The 15,124-nt window shown below is 46.7% G+C and overlaps 1 protein-coding gene across 1 annotated transcript in view; it reads right to left on the bottom strand.

Annotated features, from left to right (window-relative positions):
• Positions 1-15,124, bottom strand: part of ORC2 (origin recognition complex subunit 2) — a 239,094-nt gene that overhangs the window by 120,785 nt on the left and 103,185 nt on the right. Inside the window, exon 7 of the mRNA XM_069226083.1 lies at positions 14,067-14,124. Coding sequence (XP_069082184.1) covers positions 14,067-14,124 — 58 coding nt within the window. The remainder of the gene's footprint in view (positions 1-14,066; positions 14,125-15,124) is intronic.

Below are 15,124 nucleotides of genomic sequence, written 5' to 3'. Positions count from 1 at the left end.
AAAGAGTGGGTGTGGACATAGTTGGTCCACTAGAACCTCCCACAGCCTCAGGAAATATGTATATCCTGGTAGTAGTGGATCATGCTACCAGGTATCCTGAAGCTATTCCCCTTAGGTCGACTACTGCCCCTGCAGTAGCCAAGGCCCTCATTGGTATCTTTACCAGAGTGGGTTTCCCTAAGGAGGTGGTGTCTGACAGAGGTACCAACTTCATGTCAGCATACCTAAAGCACATGTGGAATGAGTGTGGAGTGACTTATAAATTCACTACACCATACCATCCACAAACTAATGGCTTGGTTGAGAGATTCAACAAGACATTAAAAGGCATGATCATGGGGCTCCCAGAAAAACTCAAAAGGAGATGGGATGTCCTCTTGCCATGTCTGCTTTTCGCTTACAGAGAGGTGCCACAGAAGGGAGTAGGATTCTCACCCTTTGAACTTCTGTTTGGTCATCCTGTAAGGGGACCACTTGCCCTTGTTAAAGAAGGCTGGGAGAGACCTCTCCATGAGCCTAAACAGGACATAGTGGACTATGTACTTGGCCTTCGCTCTAGAATGGCAGAGTACATGGAAAAGGCAACCAAAAACCTTGAGGCCAGCCAACAGCTCCAGAAGTTTTGGTATGACCAAAAGGCTGCACTGGTTGAGTTCCAACCAGGGCAGAAAGTCTGGGTTCTGGAGCCTGTGGCTCCCAGGGCACTCCAGGACAAATGGAGTGGCCCTTACCCAGTACTAGAAAGGAAGAGTCAGGTCACCTACCTGGTGGACCTGGGCACAAGCAGGAGCCCCAAGAGGGTGATCCATGTGAACCGCCTTAAGCTCTTCCATGACAGGGCTGATGTGAATCTGTTGATGGTAACAGATGAGGATCAGGAGACAGAGAGTGAACCTCTCCCTGATCTTCTGTCATCAGACCCAAAAGATGGCACAGTAGATGGAGTGATCTACTCAGACACCCTCTCTGGCCAACAGCAAGCTGATTGTAGGAGAGTCCTACAACAGTTTCCTGAACTCTTCTCCTTAACCCCTGGTCAGACACACCTGTGTACCCATGATGTGGACACAGGAGACAGCATGCCTGTCAAAAACAAAATCTTTAGACAGTCTGACCATGTTAAAGAAAGCATCAAGGTGGAAGTCCACAAGATGCTGGAATTGGGAGTAATTGAGCGCTCTGACAGCCCCTGGGCTAGCCCAGTGGTCTTAGTCCCCAAACCTCACACCAAAGATGGAAAGAAAGAGATGAGGTTTTGTGTGGACTACAGGGGGCTCAATTCTGTCACCAAGACAGATGCTCATCCAATTCCAAGAGCTGATGAGCTCATAGATAAATTAGGTGCTGCCAAATTCTTAAGTACCTTTGACTTGACAGCAGGGTACTGGCAAATAAAAATGGCACCTGGAGCAAAAGAGAAAACAGCATTCTCCACACCTGATGGGCATTATCAGTTTACTGTTATGCCCTTTGGTTTAAAGAATGCCCCTGCCACCTTCCAAAGGTTGGTGAATCAAGTCCTTGCTGGCTTGGAGTCCTTTAGCACAGCTTATCTTGATGATATTGCTGTCTTTAGCTCCACCTGGCAGGATCACCTGGTCCACCTGAAGAAGGTTTTGAAGGCTCTGCAATCTGCAGGCCTCTCTATCAAGGCATCCAAATGCCAGATAGGGCAGGGAACTGTGGTTTACTTGGGCCACCTTGTAGGTGGAGGCCAAGTTCAGCCACTCCAACCCAAGATCCAGACTATTCTGGACTGGGTAGCTCCAAAAACCCAGACTCAAGTCAGGGCATTCCTTGGCTTGACTGGGTATTACAGGAGGTTTGTGAAGGGATATGGATCCATTGTGACAGCCCTCACTGAACTCACCTCCAAGAAAATGCCCAAGAAAGTAAACTGGACTGTGGAATGCCAACAGGCCTTTGACACCCTGAAACAGGCAATGTGCTCAGCACCAGTTCTAAAAGCTCCAGATTATTCTAAGCAGTTCATTGTGCAGACTGATGCCTCTGAACATGGGATAGGGGCAGTTTTGTCCCAAACAAATGATGATGGCCTTGACCAGCCTGTTGCTTTCATTAGCAGGAGGTTACTCCCCAGGGAGCAGCGTTGGAGTGCCATTGAGAGGGAGGCCTTTGCTGTGGTTTGGTCCCTGAAGAAGCTGAGACCATACCTCTTTGGGACTCACTTCCTAGTTCAAACTGACCACAGACCTCTCAAATGGCTGATGCAAATGAAAGGTGAAAATCCTAAACTGTTGAGGTGGTCCATCTCCCTACAGGGAATGGACTTTATAGTGGAACACAGACCTGGGACTGCCCATGCCAATGCAGATGGCCTTTCCAGGTTCTTCCACTTAGAAAATGAAGACTCTCTTGGGAAAGGTTAGTCTCATCCTCTTTCGTTTGGGGGGGGGTTGTGTAAGGAAATGCCTCCTTGGCATGGTTGCCCCCTGACTTTTTGCCTTTGCTGATGCTATGTTTACAATTGAAAGTGTGCTGAGGCCTGCTAACCAGGCCCCAGCACCAGTGTTCTTTCCCTAACCTGTACTTTTGTATCCACAATTGGCAGACCCTGGCATCCAGATAAGTCCCTTGTAACTGGTACTTCTAGTACCAAGGGCCCTGATGCCAAGGAAGGTCTCTAAGGGCTGCAGCATGTCTTATGCCACCCTGGAGACCCCTCACTCAGCACAGACACCCTGCTTGCCAGCTTGTGTGTGCTAGTGAGGACAAAACGAGTAAGTCGACATGGCACTCCCCTCAGGGTGCCATGCCAGCCTCTCACTGCCTATGCAGTATAGGTAAGACACCCCTCTAGCAGGCCTTACAGCCCTAAGGCAGGGTGCACTATACCATAGGTGAGGGTACCAGTGCATGAGCATGGTACCCCTGCAGTGTCTAAACAAAACCTTAGACATTGTAAGTGCAGGGTAGCCATAAGAGTATATGGTCTGGGAGTTTGTCAAACACGAACTCCACAGCACCATAATGGCTACACTGAAAACTGGGAAGTTTGGTATCAAACTTCTCAGCACAATAAATGCACACTGATGCCAGTGTACATTTTATTGTAAAATACACCCCAGAGGGCACCTTAGAGGTGCCCCCTGAAACTTAACCGACTATCTGTGTAGGCTGACTAGTTTTAGCAGCCTGCCACAAACCGAGACATGTTGCTGGCCCCATGGGGAGAGTGCCTTTGTCACTCTGAGGCCAGTAACAAAGCCTGCACTGGGTGGAGATGCTAACACCTCCCCCAGGCAGGAATTGTCACACCTGGCGGTGAGCCTCAAAGGCTCACCTCCTTTGTGCCAACCCAGCAGGACACTCCAGCTAGTGGAGTTGCCCGCCCCCTCCGGCCAGGCCCCACTTTTGGCGGCAAGGCCGGAGAAAATAATGAGAAAAACAAGGAGGAGTCACTGGCCAGTCAGGACAGCCCCTAAGGTGTCCTGAGCTGAAGTGACTCTAACTTTTAGAAATCCTCCATCTTGCAGATGGAGGATTCCCCCAATAGGGTTAGGATTGTGACCCCCTCCCCTTGGGAGGAGGCACAAAGAGGGTGTACCCACCCTCAGGGCTAGTAGCCATTGGCTACTAACCCCCCAGACCTAAACACGCCCTTAAATTTAGTATTTAAGGGCTACCCTGAACCCTAGAAAATTAGATTCCTGCAACTACAAGAAGAAGGACTGCCCAGCTGAAAACCCCCTGCAGCGGAAGACCAGAAGACGACAACTGCCTTGGCTCCAGAAACTCACCGGCCTGTCTCCTGCCTTCCAAAGATCCTGCTCCAGCGACGCCTTCCAAAGGGACCAGCGACCTCGACATCCTCTGAGGACTGCCCCTGCTTCGAAAAGACAAGAAACTCCCGAGGACAGCGGACCTGCTCCAAGAAAAGCTGCAACTTTGTTTCCAGCAGCTTTAAAGAACCCTGCAAGCTCCCCGCAAGAAGCGTGAGACTTGCAACACTGCACCCGGCGACCCCGACTCGGCTGGTGGCGATCCAACACCTCAGGAGGGACCCCAGGACTACTCTGATACTGTGAGTACCAAAACCTGTCCCCCCCTGAGCCCCCACAGCGCCGCCTGCAGAGGGAATCCCGAGGCTTCCCCTGACCGCGACTCTTTGAACCTAAAGTCCCGACGCCTGGGAGAGACCCTGCACCCGCAGCCCCCAGGACCGGAAGGACCGGACTTTCACTGGAGGAGTGACCCCCAGGAGTCCCTCTCCCTCGTGGAGGTTTCCCCGAGGAATCCCCCCCTTGCCTGCCTGCAGCGCTGAAGAGATCCCGAGATCTCTCATAGACTAACATTGCGAACCCGACGCCTGTTTCTACGCTGCACCCGGCCGCCCCCGCGCTGCTGAGGGTGAAATTTCTGTGTGGACTTGTGTCCCCCCCGGTGCCCTACAAAACCCCCCTGGTCTGCCCTCCGAAGACGCGGGTACTTACCTGCAAGCAGACCGGAACCGGGGCACACCCTTCTCTCCATTCTAGCCTATGTGTTTTGGGCACCACTTTGAACTCTGCACCTGACCGGCCCTGAGCTGCTGGTGTGGTGACTTTGGGGTTGCTCTGAACCCCCAACGGTGGGCTACCTTGGACCAAGAACTAAGCCCTGTAAGTGTCTTACTTACCTGGTTAACCTAACAAATACTTACCTCCCCTAGGAACTGTGAAAATTGCACTAAGTGTCCACTTTTAAAACAGCTATTTCTGAATAACTTGAAAAGTATACATGCAATTTTGATGATTTGAAGTTCCTAAAGTACTTACCTGCAATACCTTTCGAATGAGATATTACATGTAGAATTTGAACCTGTGGTTCTTAAAATAAACTAAGAAAATATATTTTTCTATATAAAAACCTATTGGCTGGATTTGTCTCTGAGTGTGTGTACCTCATTTATTGTCTATGTGTATGTACAACAAATGCTTAACACTACTCCTTGGATAAGCCTACTGCTCGACCACACTACCACAAAATAGAGCATTAGTATTATCTCTTTTTGCCACTATCTTACCTCTAAGGGGAACCCTTGGACTCTGTGCATACTATTCCTTACTTTGAAATAGTGCATACAGAGCCAACTTCCTACACCATCTATGGCATATACCGTGAAATGAGTAAACTCTAGATGTCTGTGTGAGTTATGTTGTGGTTGAGTGTTCATGACTGGACACAACTGAGAGCTGTGGATTTGAGGCCTAAGGCAGTGAGGATTCCTCCCAGGGGTTGTCCCTGGACCAGAAGGTGTTCAGACTACATCTTATACAATCATGGGGTTGGAAATTACCATCTTTTATGTGGTATTTTCCCAGGTTTTTGCCTTGGCTGTTTTTGTTGGCATACACTTTCCCATCTGCTAACAAGTGGTAAAGTGCTGTACCCCCCTTTAAACATGATGAAATAAGTCCCTAGTATATGGTACCAAGGTGTACCCAGGGCCTGCAAGTTAAATGTCACATGTGGACTGGAGCACCCATTGTGCCATCCACTACACTGACAATATAAAAGTGACTGCAGGCCTGCCAGCATACAGCCTGGCTATGCCAGTTTTAACTGCACATTTGACCTGTCAAAATAACCCCTTTTGACAGGCCTAAACCTTCCTTTTAACAATTTATAAATCACCACTAAGGCAGGGTGCATGGTATAAAAAAGCAGGGCATGTAAAAGCTTAACGTTAAACATGTCATTACAGTGAAACGGCCCTACAAGTTATTTTCACTAACAGTTTTGGCTGTTCCATAGGAAAGCGCTGAGTTGCAATATTAAGTCCAATAAATGTTACCGTCGCCCAGGAAACAACTACAGATTTAATTTCTGGGCTTTTCAAAATATTTATTAAAAGCCTGCTGGTGATGTCAGATTTGTAATAATATTTGAAAGTATTTTGACTTCGAAAAAGTTATCTTTGCCCTGCCCGAAGTCCCCAGAAGATAAATCTGCATTTTGTTCTACCATTTCAGTCAGCCAGTAATTAACATTTCAACGGGTGTGAGTGAAGTGTCAACTTACTCCTAGGATAGAGATAGAAGGACTTGGGTGTGGGGAGGTCTTGTTGTGCCCTTGACAGGGAGGCAAGTGGGTCAGGCCCAAGGACTTGATTAACTTCAAAGAGGATTACTCTGTCACAAGCATATGTAGCTAACACTCAGGGTTTCACAATTCTTTTATTCCCCCCCCCCAGTCAGACCGGTCTCCATCACAATGTTGACATCACAGTGTCAGATCCTGCTGGAGTGTTAAGACATGCTGGTGTTTTTTGATTTGACATGTGTGGCACACTTCAAAGGAGAGAAACAGAATAGCAAAATAATTTGTGTGTGCATCCACTGTACAGTTGCTAAAAGCTCTGCTTTGTTCTAACAGACATCTGTCTCAGGTTTGTTGGGGATACGTGGCCAGACTAAAACTGAACATTAGATGAGAGAGGGCACTAGGATTATCAAGGTAGAACACGTCTCCCACACACACACACAACTCTCAGAGTCTAATTTTAATGTGGACGTAGACTGGCCATCTTGAAAATGCCCACAGTGGTTAGGGGTAACCCTGGGAACCTTTACCCCATTGGCTGGGGCATCTCATGGGGCTTTCCACCTATTAGCTTGTGCCAGGCATAAATGTGGCATCTCCAGGCACCCACTTCAGAACACGTCTGGACCTGTGAAAGATCAGAAGATGACTGAACCTTCTGTCAGAGGCCTGAGAAGAGCCCAAAGGCCTAGAAGACTGGACCCGCTCTTGTGCTTAGGACAAAGAAGTGGGCTCCAAGGGTCATACTCCTACTAAAGCAACAGACACAACAAGTTACAAGAGGCCATTTCCTGTAAATACTCAGCTGAACAGTGACAACTGGACCCTCCTGTTGGCCTCTGCCTGCCATACTCCTGTAATGCACTGTGTAAGGAAATGGCTCCCAGTTGCAGTTACCCCCCACTTTTTGCCTGACACTGACTTGACTGAGAAGTGTGCTGGGACCCTGCTAACCAGGCCCCAGCACCAGTGTTCTTTCACCTAAAATGTACCATTGTTTCCACAATTGGCGCACCCCTGGCACACAGATAAGTCCCTTGTAAAAGGTACCAGTGGTACCAAGGGCCCTGTGACCAGGGAAGGTCTATAAGGGCTGCAGCATGTGTTGTGCCACCCTTAAGGGCCCCACACCTAACACATGCACACTGCCATTGCAGATTGTGTGTGTTGGAGGGGAGAAAAAGGCAAAGTCGACATGGCATCCCCCTCAGGGTGCCATTCACACAAAATACTGCCTGTGGCATAGGTAAGTCAACCCTCTAGGAGGCCTTACAGCCCTAAGGCAGGGTGCACTATACCACAGGTGAGGGCATAGCTGCATGAGCAATATGCCCCTACAGTGTCTAAGTCCATTCTTAGACATTGTAAGTACAGTGTGGCCATATTAAGTATATGGTCTGGGAGTTTGTCAAAAACGAACTCCACAGCTCCATAAGGGCTACACTGAGTACTGGGAAGTTTGGTATCAAACTTCTCAGAATAATTAACCCACACTGATGCCAGTGTTGGATTTATTAAAAAATGCACACAGAGGGCATCTTAGAGATATCCCCTGTATTTTACCCAATTGTTCAGTGCAGGACTGACTGGTCTGTGCCAGCCTGCTGCTGAGAGACGAGTTTTTGACCCCATGTGGTGAGAGCCTCTGTGCTCTCTGAGGCCAGAAACAAAGCCTGCACTGGGTGGGGATGCTTAACACCTCCCCCCCCGGCAGGAACTGTAACACCTTGCAGTGAGCCTCAAAGGCTCAAGTTTCATGTTACAATGCGCCAGGGCACTCCAGCTAGTGGAGATGCCCACCCCCTGGACACAGCCCCCACTTTTGGCGGCAAGTCCAGGGGAGATAATGAGAAAAACAAGGAGGAGTCACCCACCAGTCAGGACAGCCCCTAAGGTGTCCTGAGCTGCAGTGACCCCTGCCTTTAGAAATCCTCCATCTTGGTTTTGGAGGATTCCCCAGTAGGATTTGGGATGTGCCCCCCTTCCCACAGGGAGGAGGCACAAAGAGGGTGTAGTCACCCTCAAGGACAGTAGCCATTGGCTTCTGCCCTCCCAGACCTAAACACACCCCTAAATTCAGTATTTAGGGGCTCCCCAGAACCTAGGAAACTAGATTTCTGCAACCTGAAGAAGAAGGACTGCTGACCTGAAGCCCTGCAGTGAAGACGGAGACGACAACTGATTTGGCCCCAGCCCCACCGGCCTGTCTCCCTACTTCGACGAAAACTGCACCAGCGACGCATCCAACAGGGACCAGCAACCTCTGAAGCCTCAGAGGACTGCCCTGCATCTAAAGGACCAAGAAGCTCCAGAGAACAGCGCCCTTGTTCAAGAAACTGCAACTTTCTGCAACAAAGAAGCAACTTTAAAGACCCCACGTTTCCGCCAGAAGTGTGAGACTTTCCACTCTGCACCCGACGCCCCCGGCTCGACCTGTGGAAAACTAACACTACAGCAAGGACTCCCCAGCGACTGTGAGCCCGTGAGTAACCAGAGTTGAACCCCCTGAACGCCCACAGCGACACCTGCAGAGGAAATCCAGAGGCTCCCCCTGACCGCGACTGCCTTTAACAAGGAATCCGACGCCTGGAACCAGCACTGCACCCGCAGCCCCCAGGACCTGAAGGAACCAAACTCCAGTGCAGGAGCGACTCCCAGGCGACCCTCTGCCTAGCCCAGGTGGTGGCTACCCCGAGGAGCCCCCCCTGTGGCTGCCTACATTGTTGAAGAGACCCCCGGGTCTCCCCATTGATTCCTATCTGAAACCAGACGCCTGTTTGCACTCTGCACCCGGCCGCCCCTGTGCCGATGAGGGTGTACTTTCTGTGCCTGCTTGTGTCCCCCTCGGAGCCCTACAAAACCCCCCTGGTCTGCCCTCCGAGGACGAGGGTACTTACCTGCTGGCAGACAGGAACCGGGGCACCCCTGTTTCCATTGAAGCCTATGTGTTGTGGGCACCTCTTTGACCTCTGCACCTGACCGGCCCTGAGCAGCTGGTGTGGTAACTTTGGGGTTGCCTTGAACCCCCAACAGTGGGCTACCTTAGACCCAACTTTGAACCCTGTAAGTGTTTTACTTATCTGTGAACTTAACATTTACTTACCTCCCTCAGGAACTGTTGATTTTTGCAGTGTCCACTTTTAAAATAGCTTATTGCCATTTTTGTCAAAACTGTACATGCTATTGTGATTATTCAGAGTTCCTAGAATACCTGAGTGAAATACCTTTCATTTGAAGTATTACTTGTAAATCTTGAACCTGTGGTTCTTAAAATAAACTAAGAAAAGATATGTTTCTATATCAAACCTATTGGCCTGGTTAAGTCTTTGAGTGTGTGTTCCTCATTTATTGGCTGTGTGTGTACAACAAATGCTTAACACTACCCTCTGATAAGCCTACTTCTCGACCACACTACCACAACATAGAGCATTAGAATGATCCCTTTTTGCCACTATCTTACCTCTAAGGGGGACCCCTGGACTCTGTGCACACTATTTCTTACTTTGAAATAGTATATACAGAGCCAACATCCTACACACTGGGACTAAAGTCAGACGGTAAAATCTTTGACCAGGATGAACCTGATTAGAGAAGACGACCCACGCGCCATCTACTGTAACCACTGACTATCATTGGCACTTTCTGTTTCGTGGCACTATTTCTACTTAAAAATTCATATCGCCGGTTCCCTATACTGGATGTTTGTCATTTTGTTTATTAAATGTTACTCTATTTTTCATTTGTTTTGGGATTTTTATTATTTTGCATTTCTACTTTACTACTGTTTTACTACTGCATAAATACTTTACACATTGCCTCCAAGTTAATTCCATCTTCTCTGTGCCATAGCTATCAGGGGGTTGAGCTCAGATTAATTTAGTGACTTAAAGATTCACCCTGACCAGGACTGTGATTGTCAACTGAAGTGGGTACTTACCCCACTCAACTAAAACTAATTTCTTACACTTGTTTTCTCTGCAGAGTGCACACAGGATTGGTCACATATGTGCCAACTGAATGTGTGTGAAGGAAATATACACAGCTGTTGAAATAGTGACTGCGTAAAAGAAAATACTGTGTTTACAGGTGCACAGAGATAAAGCAGATGTGTGAAAAAGACAGGGTATGGTGAAGGAAAGGTGAGGCAAGGAAGTACATGCAGACTTGCAGTGTGAGAGTGATAAAGAGAAGCGAGTCATGAGGATGCATGATTTGCAAAAGGCGTGGGGGAGTTAAAAGTCATAGATATCTAACAGATTGCGAAACTGCAGATGAAAGTAGTCTGGAGAATGGGAGTGACTGAGGCACTCAGAATGGTACTACACTGCCCCTTCCATAGACCTTAGTAATGCTTAAATAACAATCGAATATTTTGAGAAATTAAAAAGTTTGAATTCTAATCATTCACAACAAAGTCATTGCTGGTACTTCTTTATCTGATACTGCAAACACACAGTGGCAACACCAATAGGCCTGGGTTGTTTTAGGCATATGTTTGCTGTTGTATGACTGATCTGGATTCAAAAAATCAAAACTCACAGAGCACCCAAATATTGTTCAGCTGGTATGCTGTGTGGAGCACAGGATTTCAGGTCACACGGTTTAAGTCATGGCCTTAATTATATAGGTCACGCACTCTAGACTTTTTCACTCTGATTAAAGCACTGCTTACAACAATTTCCGGGCAAGATTTCAAAACTATTATAAAAGACAAGTACATTTCTTGTTACTTATAAAACACTACAACTCTACACTTTCCCTTCAGATATCCAATGCCTTAAATACGATTGTACCTCATCCAAACCTGGATGCCCAGCACCTATCTGAAATTCAGTTCATAGAAGGCAAAATCACTACTACTCACCAACAACAAGAAAAAACTGTAATACCTCAGTCTGCCTGTGCCGTATGCTCCCTTTTGTTATCACTATTTTCTAACCAGGCAGGTGCTATGTACTTTATTTTGCATGCTCTGCTGACTGTTTAATCCAAAAGGCATGCTATGCTCTTTAGTCTGTGTTCACTGTAAACAAGTTTGCTTAATGAACTATACGTGTCAGGTATTTTTGTTTAAACAACATGCACTGCCGAACAATTAAAGGACTCAGTTTCAACTGTCCTTGTTTCCTGCAGGAATGTCTGGAATTTTTGATGTATAGAGACTGCTGACTAATTATACACTGCTGAATAATTAAAGACATCCATATTCCCCTGCCTTTCTTACTGGTGAGAGTGTCTGGTGTTCTGTTATAACAACTGCTGAATAATCAAGGGCATCTTTTTCCTGCCACTGTGTTTGCCGGACTGTCATCTACTTGGCAGGCAGCACTCTCCATTTGCATGACAGGCTATAAATGCCACGTTCACAGTGTGGCCCGCAAGCTTGGCTTCATCAATCCTTATGAAGCGGGAGCTGTGTGAGTTTCAAGCCCCCATCACATACGAAAAGAGCAGTCGGCACACGGTCACATGGAAGCTGGGGGTTTACAACTTCTCTTGGAATCCCATCCCTTTGAAATGACTTTCTATATCCGAGACGCTGTAACAGGATTGTGAAACCAGCGCTGTCGCACGTCCCTCACCTTGACTATGCCCATCATTCTCTCACAGCTGAACGTTCCAGCTACTTCGGCCCATTACACGGCCCTCAAGTTAGGGCTCTAGCAGGGCACCTCTCGTTTTTGGTTTCTTCTTTCTTCAAGGACATCCTAACAGCCTGAGTTTAAATGAGCAGGTTTTAGCAGAAGAATAAGCAAAAAGGAAAAGTAGCGTGAGTTGTGTGAAGCAACCCAACAAAAAAAGACAGTTAATAGTACCATTATAGTCAGTAAATAAAGTAAAAACATGGGTTTAGGATTTAGAGCAGGGATCTGTGTGTTCAATGGACCCTCAAGCGGACTAAGATTTCTTTCAGTAATTCTCTGATATTTTCTCAAGAACTCGCACCCAACAACACTCTGTAAATGAACCTTTTTTTTAAAGAGACCAATTTTTCGCCTTAGTCTAATTTTAGCTTACAAAAAGTACAAGGGTAAACTTGATGGTGGCCTCCGCAAGTGGGTTAAGGGATTGAGGTGGTAAGCCACAGATAACTGAGGCATGAGAAAAGCATGATCAAGCTGACTGTAAACAATTTATGTAGGGTTGCCGAAAGCGATTGTGTTCTTTTGTCACAGAATACCTCTGCTGGCAGAGAGAGAGTGCGTCTTACCATTAGAACTTAGGGCCATATGTACGAACACATTTTCCCATAGACACAGAATGGGCAAAACTACTTGCTACATCTGGCCCTTAGAGTGCCCTTCTTAAAAGGATCAACACACACCAGTTATTCTTTCCAGAAAACCTTGAGGTACACCAAAACCATCACTCTCCCTCCAACACCCTCTTCCCCCAGGGTCAGACGGTTTCAAAAGCTGATAAGAAGGATTAAACACAGGTAGAAGTGGTGAAAGATGTTTGCTTACGCAGAAGTCCTCGGAATTCAGATGAGTGGCCCTTGGTGTGACAACAACCGGTCAGTACCTGCCTCAACAATATGAGCCTGGACGGATATGGATCTCATCTTTCACTCAATGCCAAGTCATTTGGATTCACCCTTGGACGCCAAAATCGCCCTCAAGGAACACACTGCCAAGCAAATCACGATGGCTTGGCACCAGCTATTTCATCTAAAAAAGTGAAGGCTTTTTATCCTGTAAGCAACTTCAGATCTACTGTTCAAGTCCCTCTGGCCCTGCTCCATGGCCTCTCAGACTCCAAACGTACACCCCTTGCAAGCCTCCTACACACCACACCATACCTTATTAAGGGTCTGAGTACACAGGACTATCCTTTTGGAAACTCACTGGCTTTAAGACCTCAGGCAGTCCCCATCCACTTCAAAACCAGCTACATCATATACAAAGCCATCAACAACCGAAACTGCAGGCCATCTGTCTGCCTGCTAACCACCTCTGCTGGCTTTTGGTAGACGTACACCCAGGACACAAGGAGACAAACAACGATGGTGTGCAATAAAAATAAAAACATGCAAACAGATATTCGCCATTTATGCACTTTGAGTCTGAAGCAACATACCTGTATACATTAAGACAGCCCCAACCAAACTTCAATTTAGGATTGAGATAAAGACACCTCTTTAAAAACAGTAGAGCACAAAGTAACAGTTCACCTCCACTCCATTAACACAGCTTCCCCTCTAATGACTCATTTACTTTAGCTCTGCCTTTGACCCTTACAGCACTCCTGCTGTCTAGGTTTAAGATACACAAACGACACATATGTACTAAGGGACACTTCGTCTATGTCATGCTGTGTGCCTTTCACAATATATTTTTTTGTTTTCTTCTAAGTGCCCGTGGACTCTATTGTTTTTTTATCTTTTGTCTTATTGTGGTACTATTATTAATTTATTTTTCCTTGTTTTCTTGGCACCCTCGCCTGTCTCCCCCATCCTTCATGCGCCCCTGTACTTCCCATCTTAACATTAGAAAGGGAGGGGTGGCGTCCAGGACGGCTCATCGTTACTTTCCTTTGTATTCTACGGAGAAGGCAAGAAAAAGGTAATGTCGGCTCTTGGCCGTTAGAGGGCACTTAGAGAGAATTCACAAACTGAAAGGAGCATACGGAACAGGATTAGGGTTAAATTCTTCCCTACAGCATCAACTATCTTCTGCGTTGACAAATAACCAATAACCAGCAAACCCTCCCTGCCCCCCCCCCCCCCTCCCCCCACCACCTCCCCAGGTCCCATTGGAACAGCCAACAGAGAACTGCCCAGGAGGAGCCATCATCCCCTGGGTTTTAGACCTTTTCTCACAGCTTGGGTCCCAACATGACAACTCTGCACCTGCACTCACCAGGAAGAATAATGCAGCCCAGGCGCAAACCTGTTAAAATGCATGGCACCAACAACCTTACTGTATTAGTAATTTGTACATTTAATTAGAAAAATCCCATAAAAATGAGAAGACCTTGGCAACTTAATTAAACCTGTATCGCACTTTTCCTGTACACACCTGTTAGGCGCTTTCTCAGTCGGTGAGGAGTGGTTGAAACAAATTCATTCTTTTTACCCTAAAAGAAACACTGCAGTTAGGACACACTATACACGCTGAAAAGTCTATTCATTTGTTGCAACGTCTCATAAATACTTCATATAAAAAAAGTGAAGGCCATATATGAAAATTATGAAGAATGACTTCAATATAAATCAGTAAACTAAGATTCTAAGTACATCACCTGAAAATCGTGCTGGGGTGTACAAAGTTAATCCCACTGCGTGGATAGTCTGAACAGCTGGGTTTCAGGGGGGCTCCAAGGGGAGGAGAGCACGACGATGTTACACCAAGTAAAAATGTGCTAAATTGGCATAAGCTTTGGGAAAATAGAAGTATAACAAAAATATGTAATTCACTTCCTTTTTATTTATGAAAGTATAGGCCTTAATATGGAGTAAAATCTGTGCCATTCTTTGTGCCTTGAAGATGAAAAAAAGTGCAATGTTACTGTGCTACATTTCAAAATGTTACAAAAATGTTGATACTAGCACTGCAAGATTGGATCTTATTGTTGACAGAATGTATTTCCAAATATTCTTCTCATTCCTACAATAGCTAAACCTATGCTTATGAAACTAATGTAAGCTTCAAATCAGCAAATGCACATTTCTATGTAACGAATCAAAACTGGTACTTCTGTTTCAATCACATTTTAGAGCATTTCATCACACCCAGCACTGGCCAGGTAATAGGGATTTCTCATTTTTATTGCTGGCGGGGGAGGAGGTGTGTGTGTGTGTGTGTGTGTGTGTGTGTGTGTGTGTGTGTGTGTGTGTGTGTGTGTGTGTGTGTGTGTGTGTGTGTGTGTGTGTGTGTGTGTGTGTGTGTGTGTGTGTGTGTGTGTGTGTGTGTGTGTGTGTGTGTGTGTGTGTGTGTGTGTGTGTGTGTGTGTGTGTGTGTGTGTGTGTGTGTGTGTGTGTGTGTGTGTGTGTGTGTGTGTGTGTGTGTGTGTAGGCAGGCAACTTGGAGGGGGAAGAAGTAAACGAGTAAAATAACGGTTAAAGATGCACTGTTGT

Source organism: Pleurodeles waltl, chromosome 3_1 (assembly GCF_031143425.1).
Source record: "Pleurodeles waltl isolate 20211129_DDA chromosome 3_1, aPleWal1.hap1.20221129, whole genome shotgun sequence".
Taxonomy (NCBI): Eukaryota; Metazoa; Chordata; class Amphibia; order Caudata; family Salamandridae; genus Pleurodeles; species Pleurodeles waltl.
The sequence above is the reverse complement of the archived record's forward strand: the minus strand, read 5'-3'. Positions and strand labels throughout refer to the sequence as shown.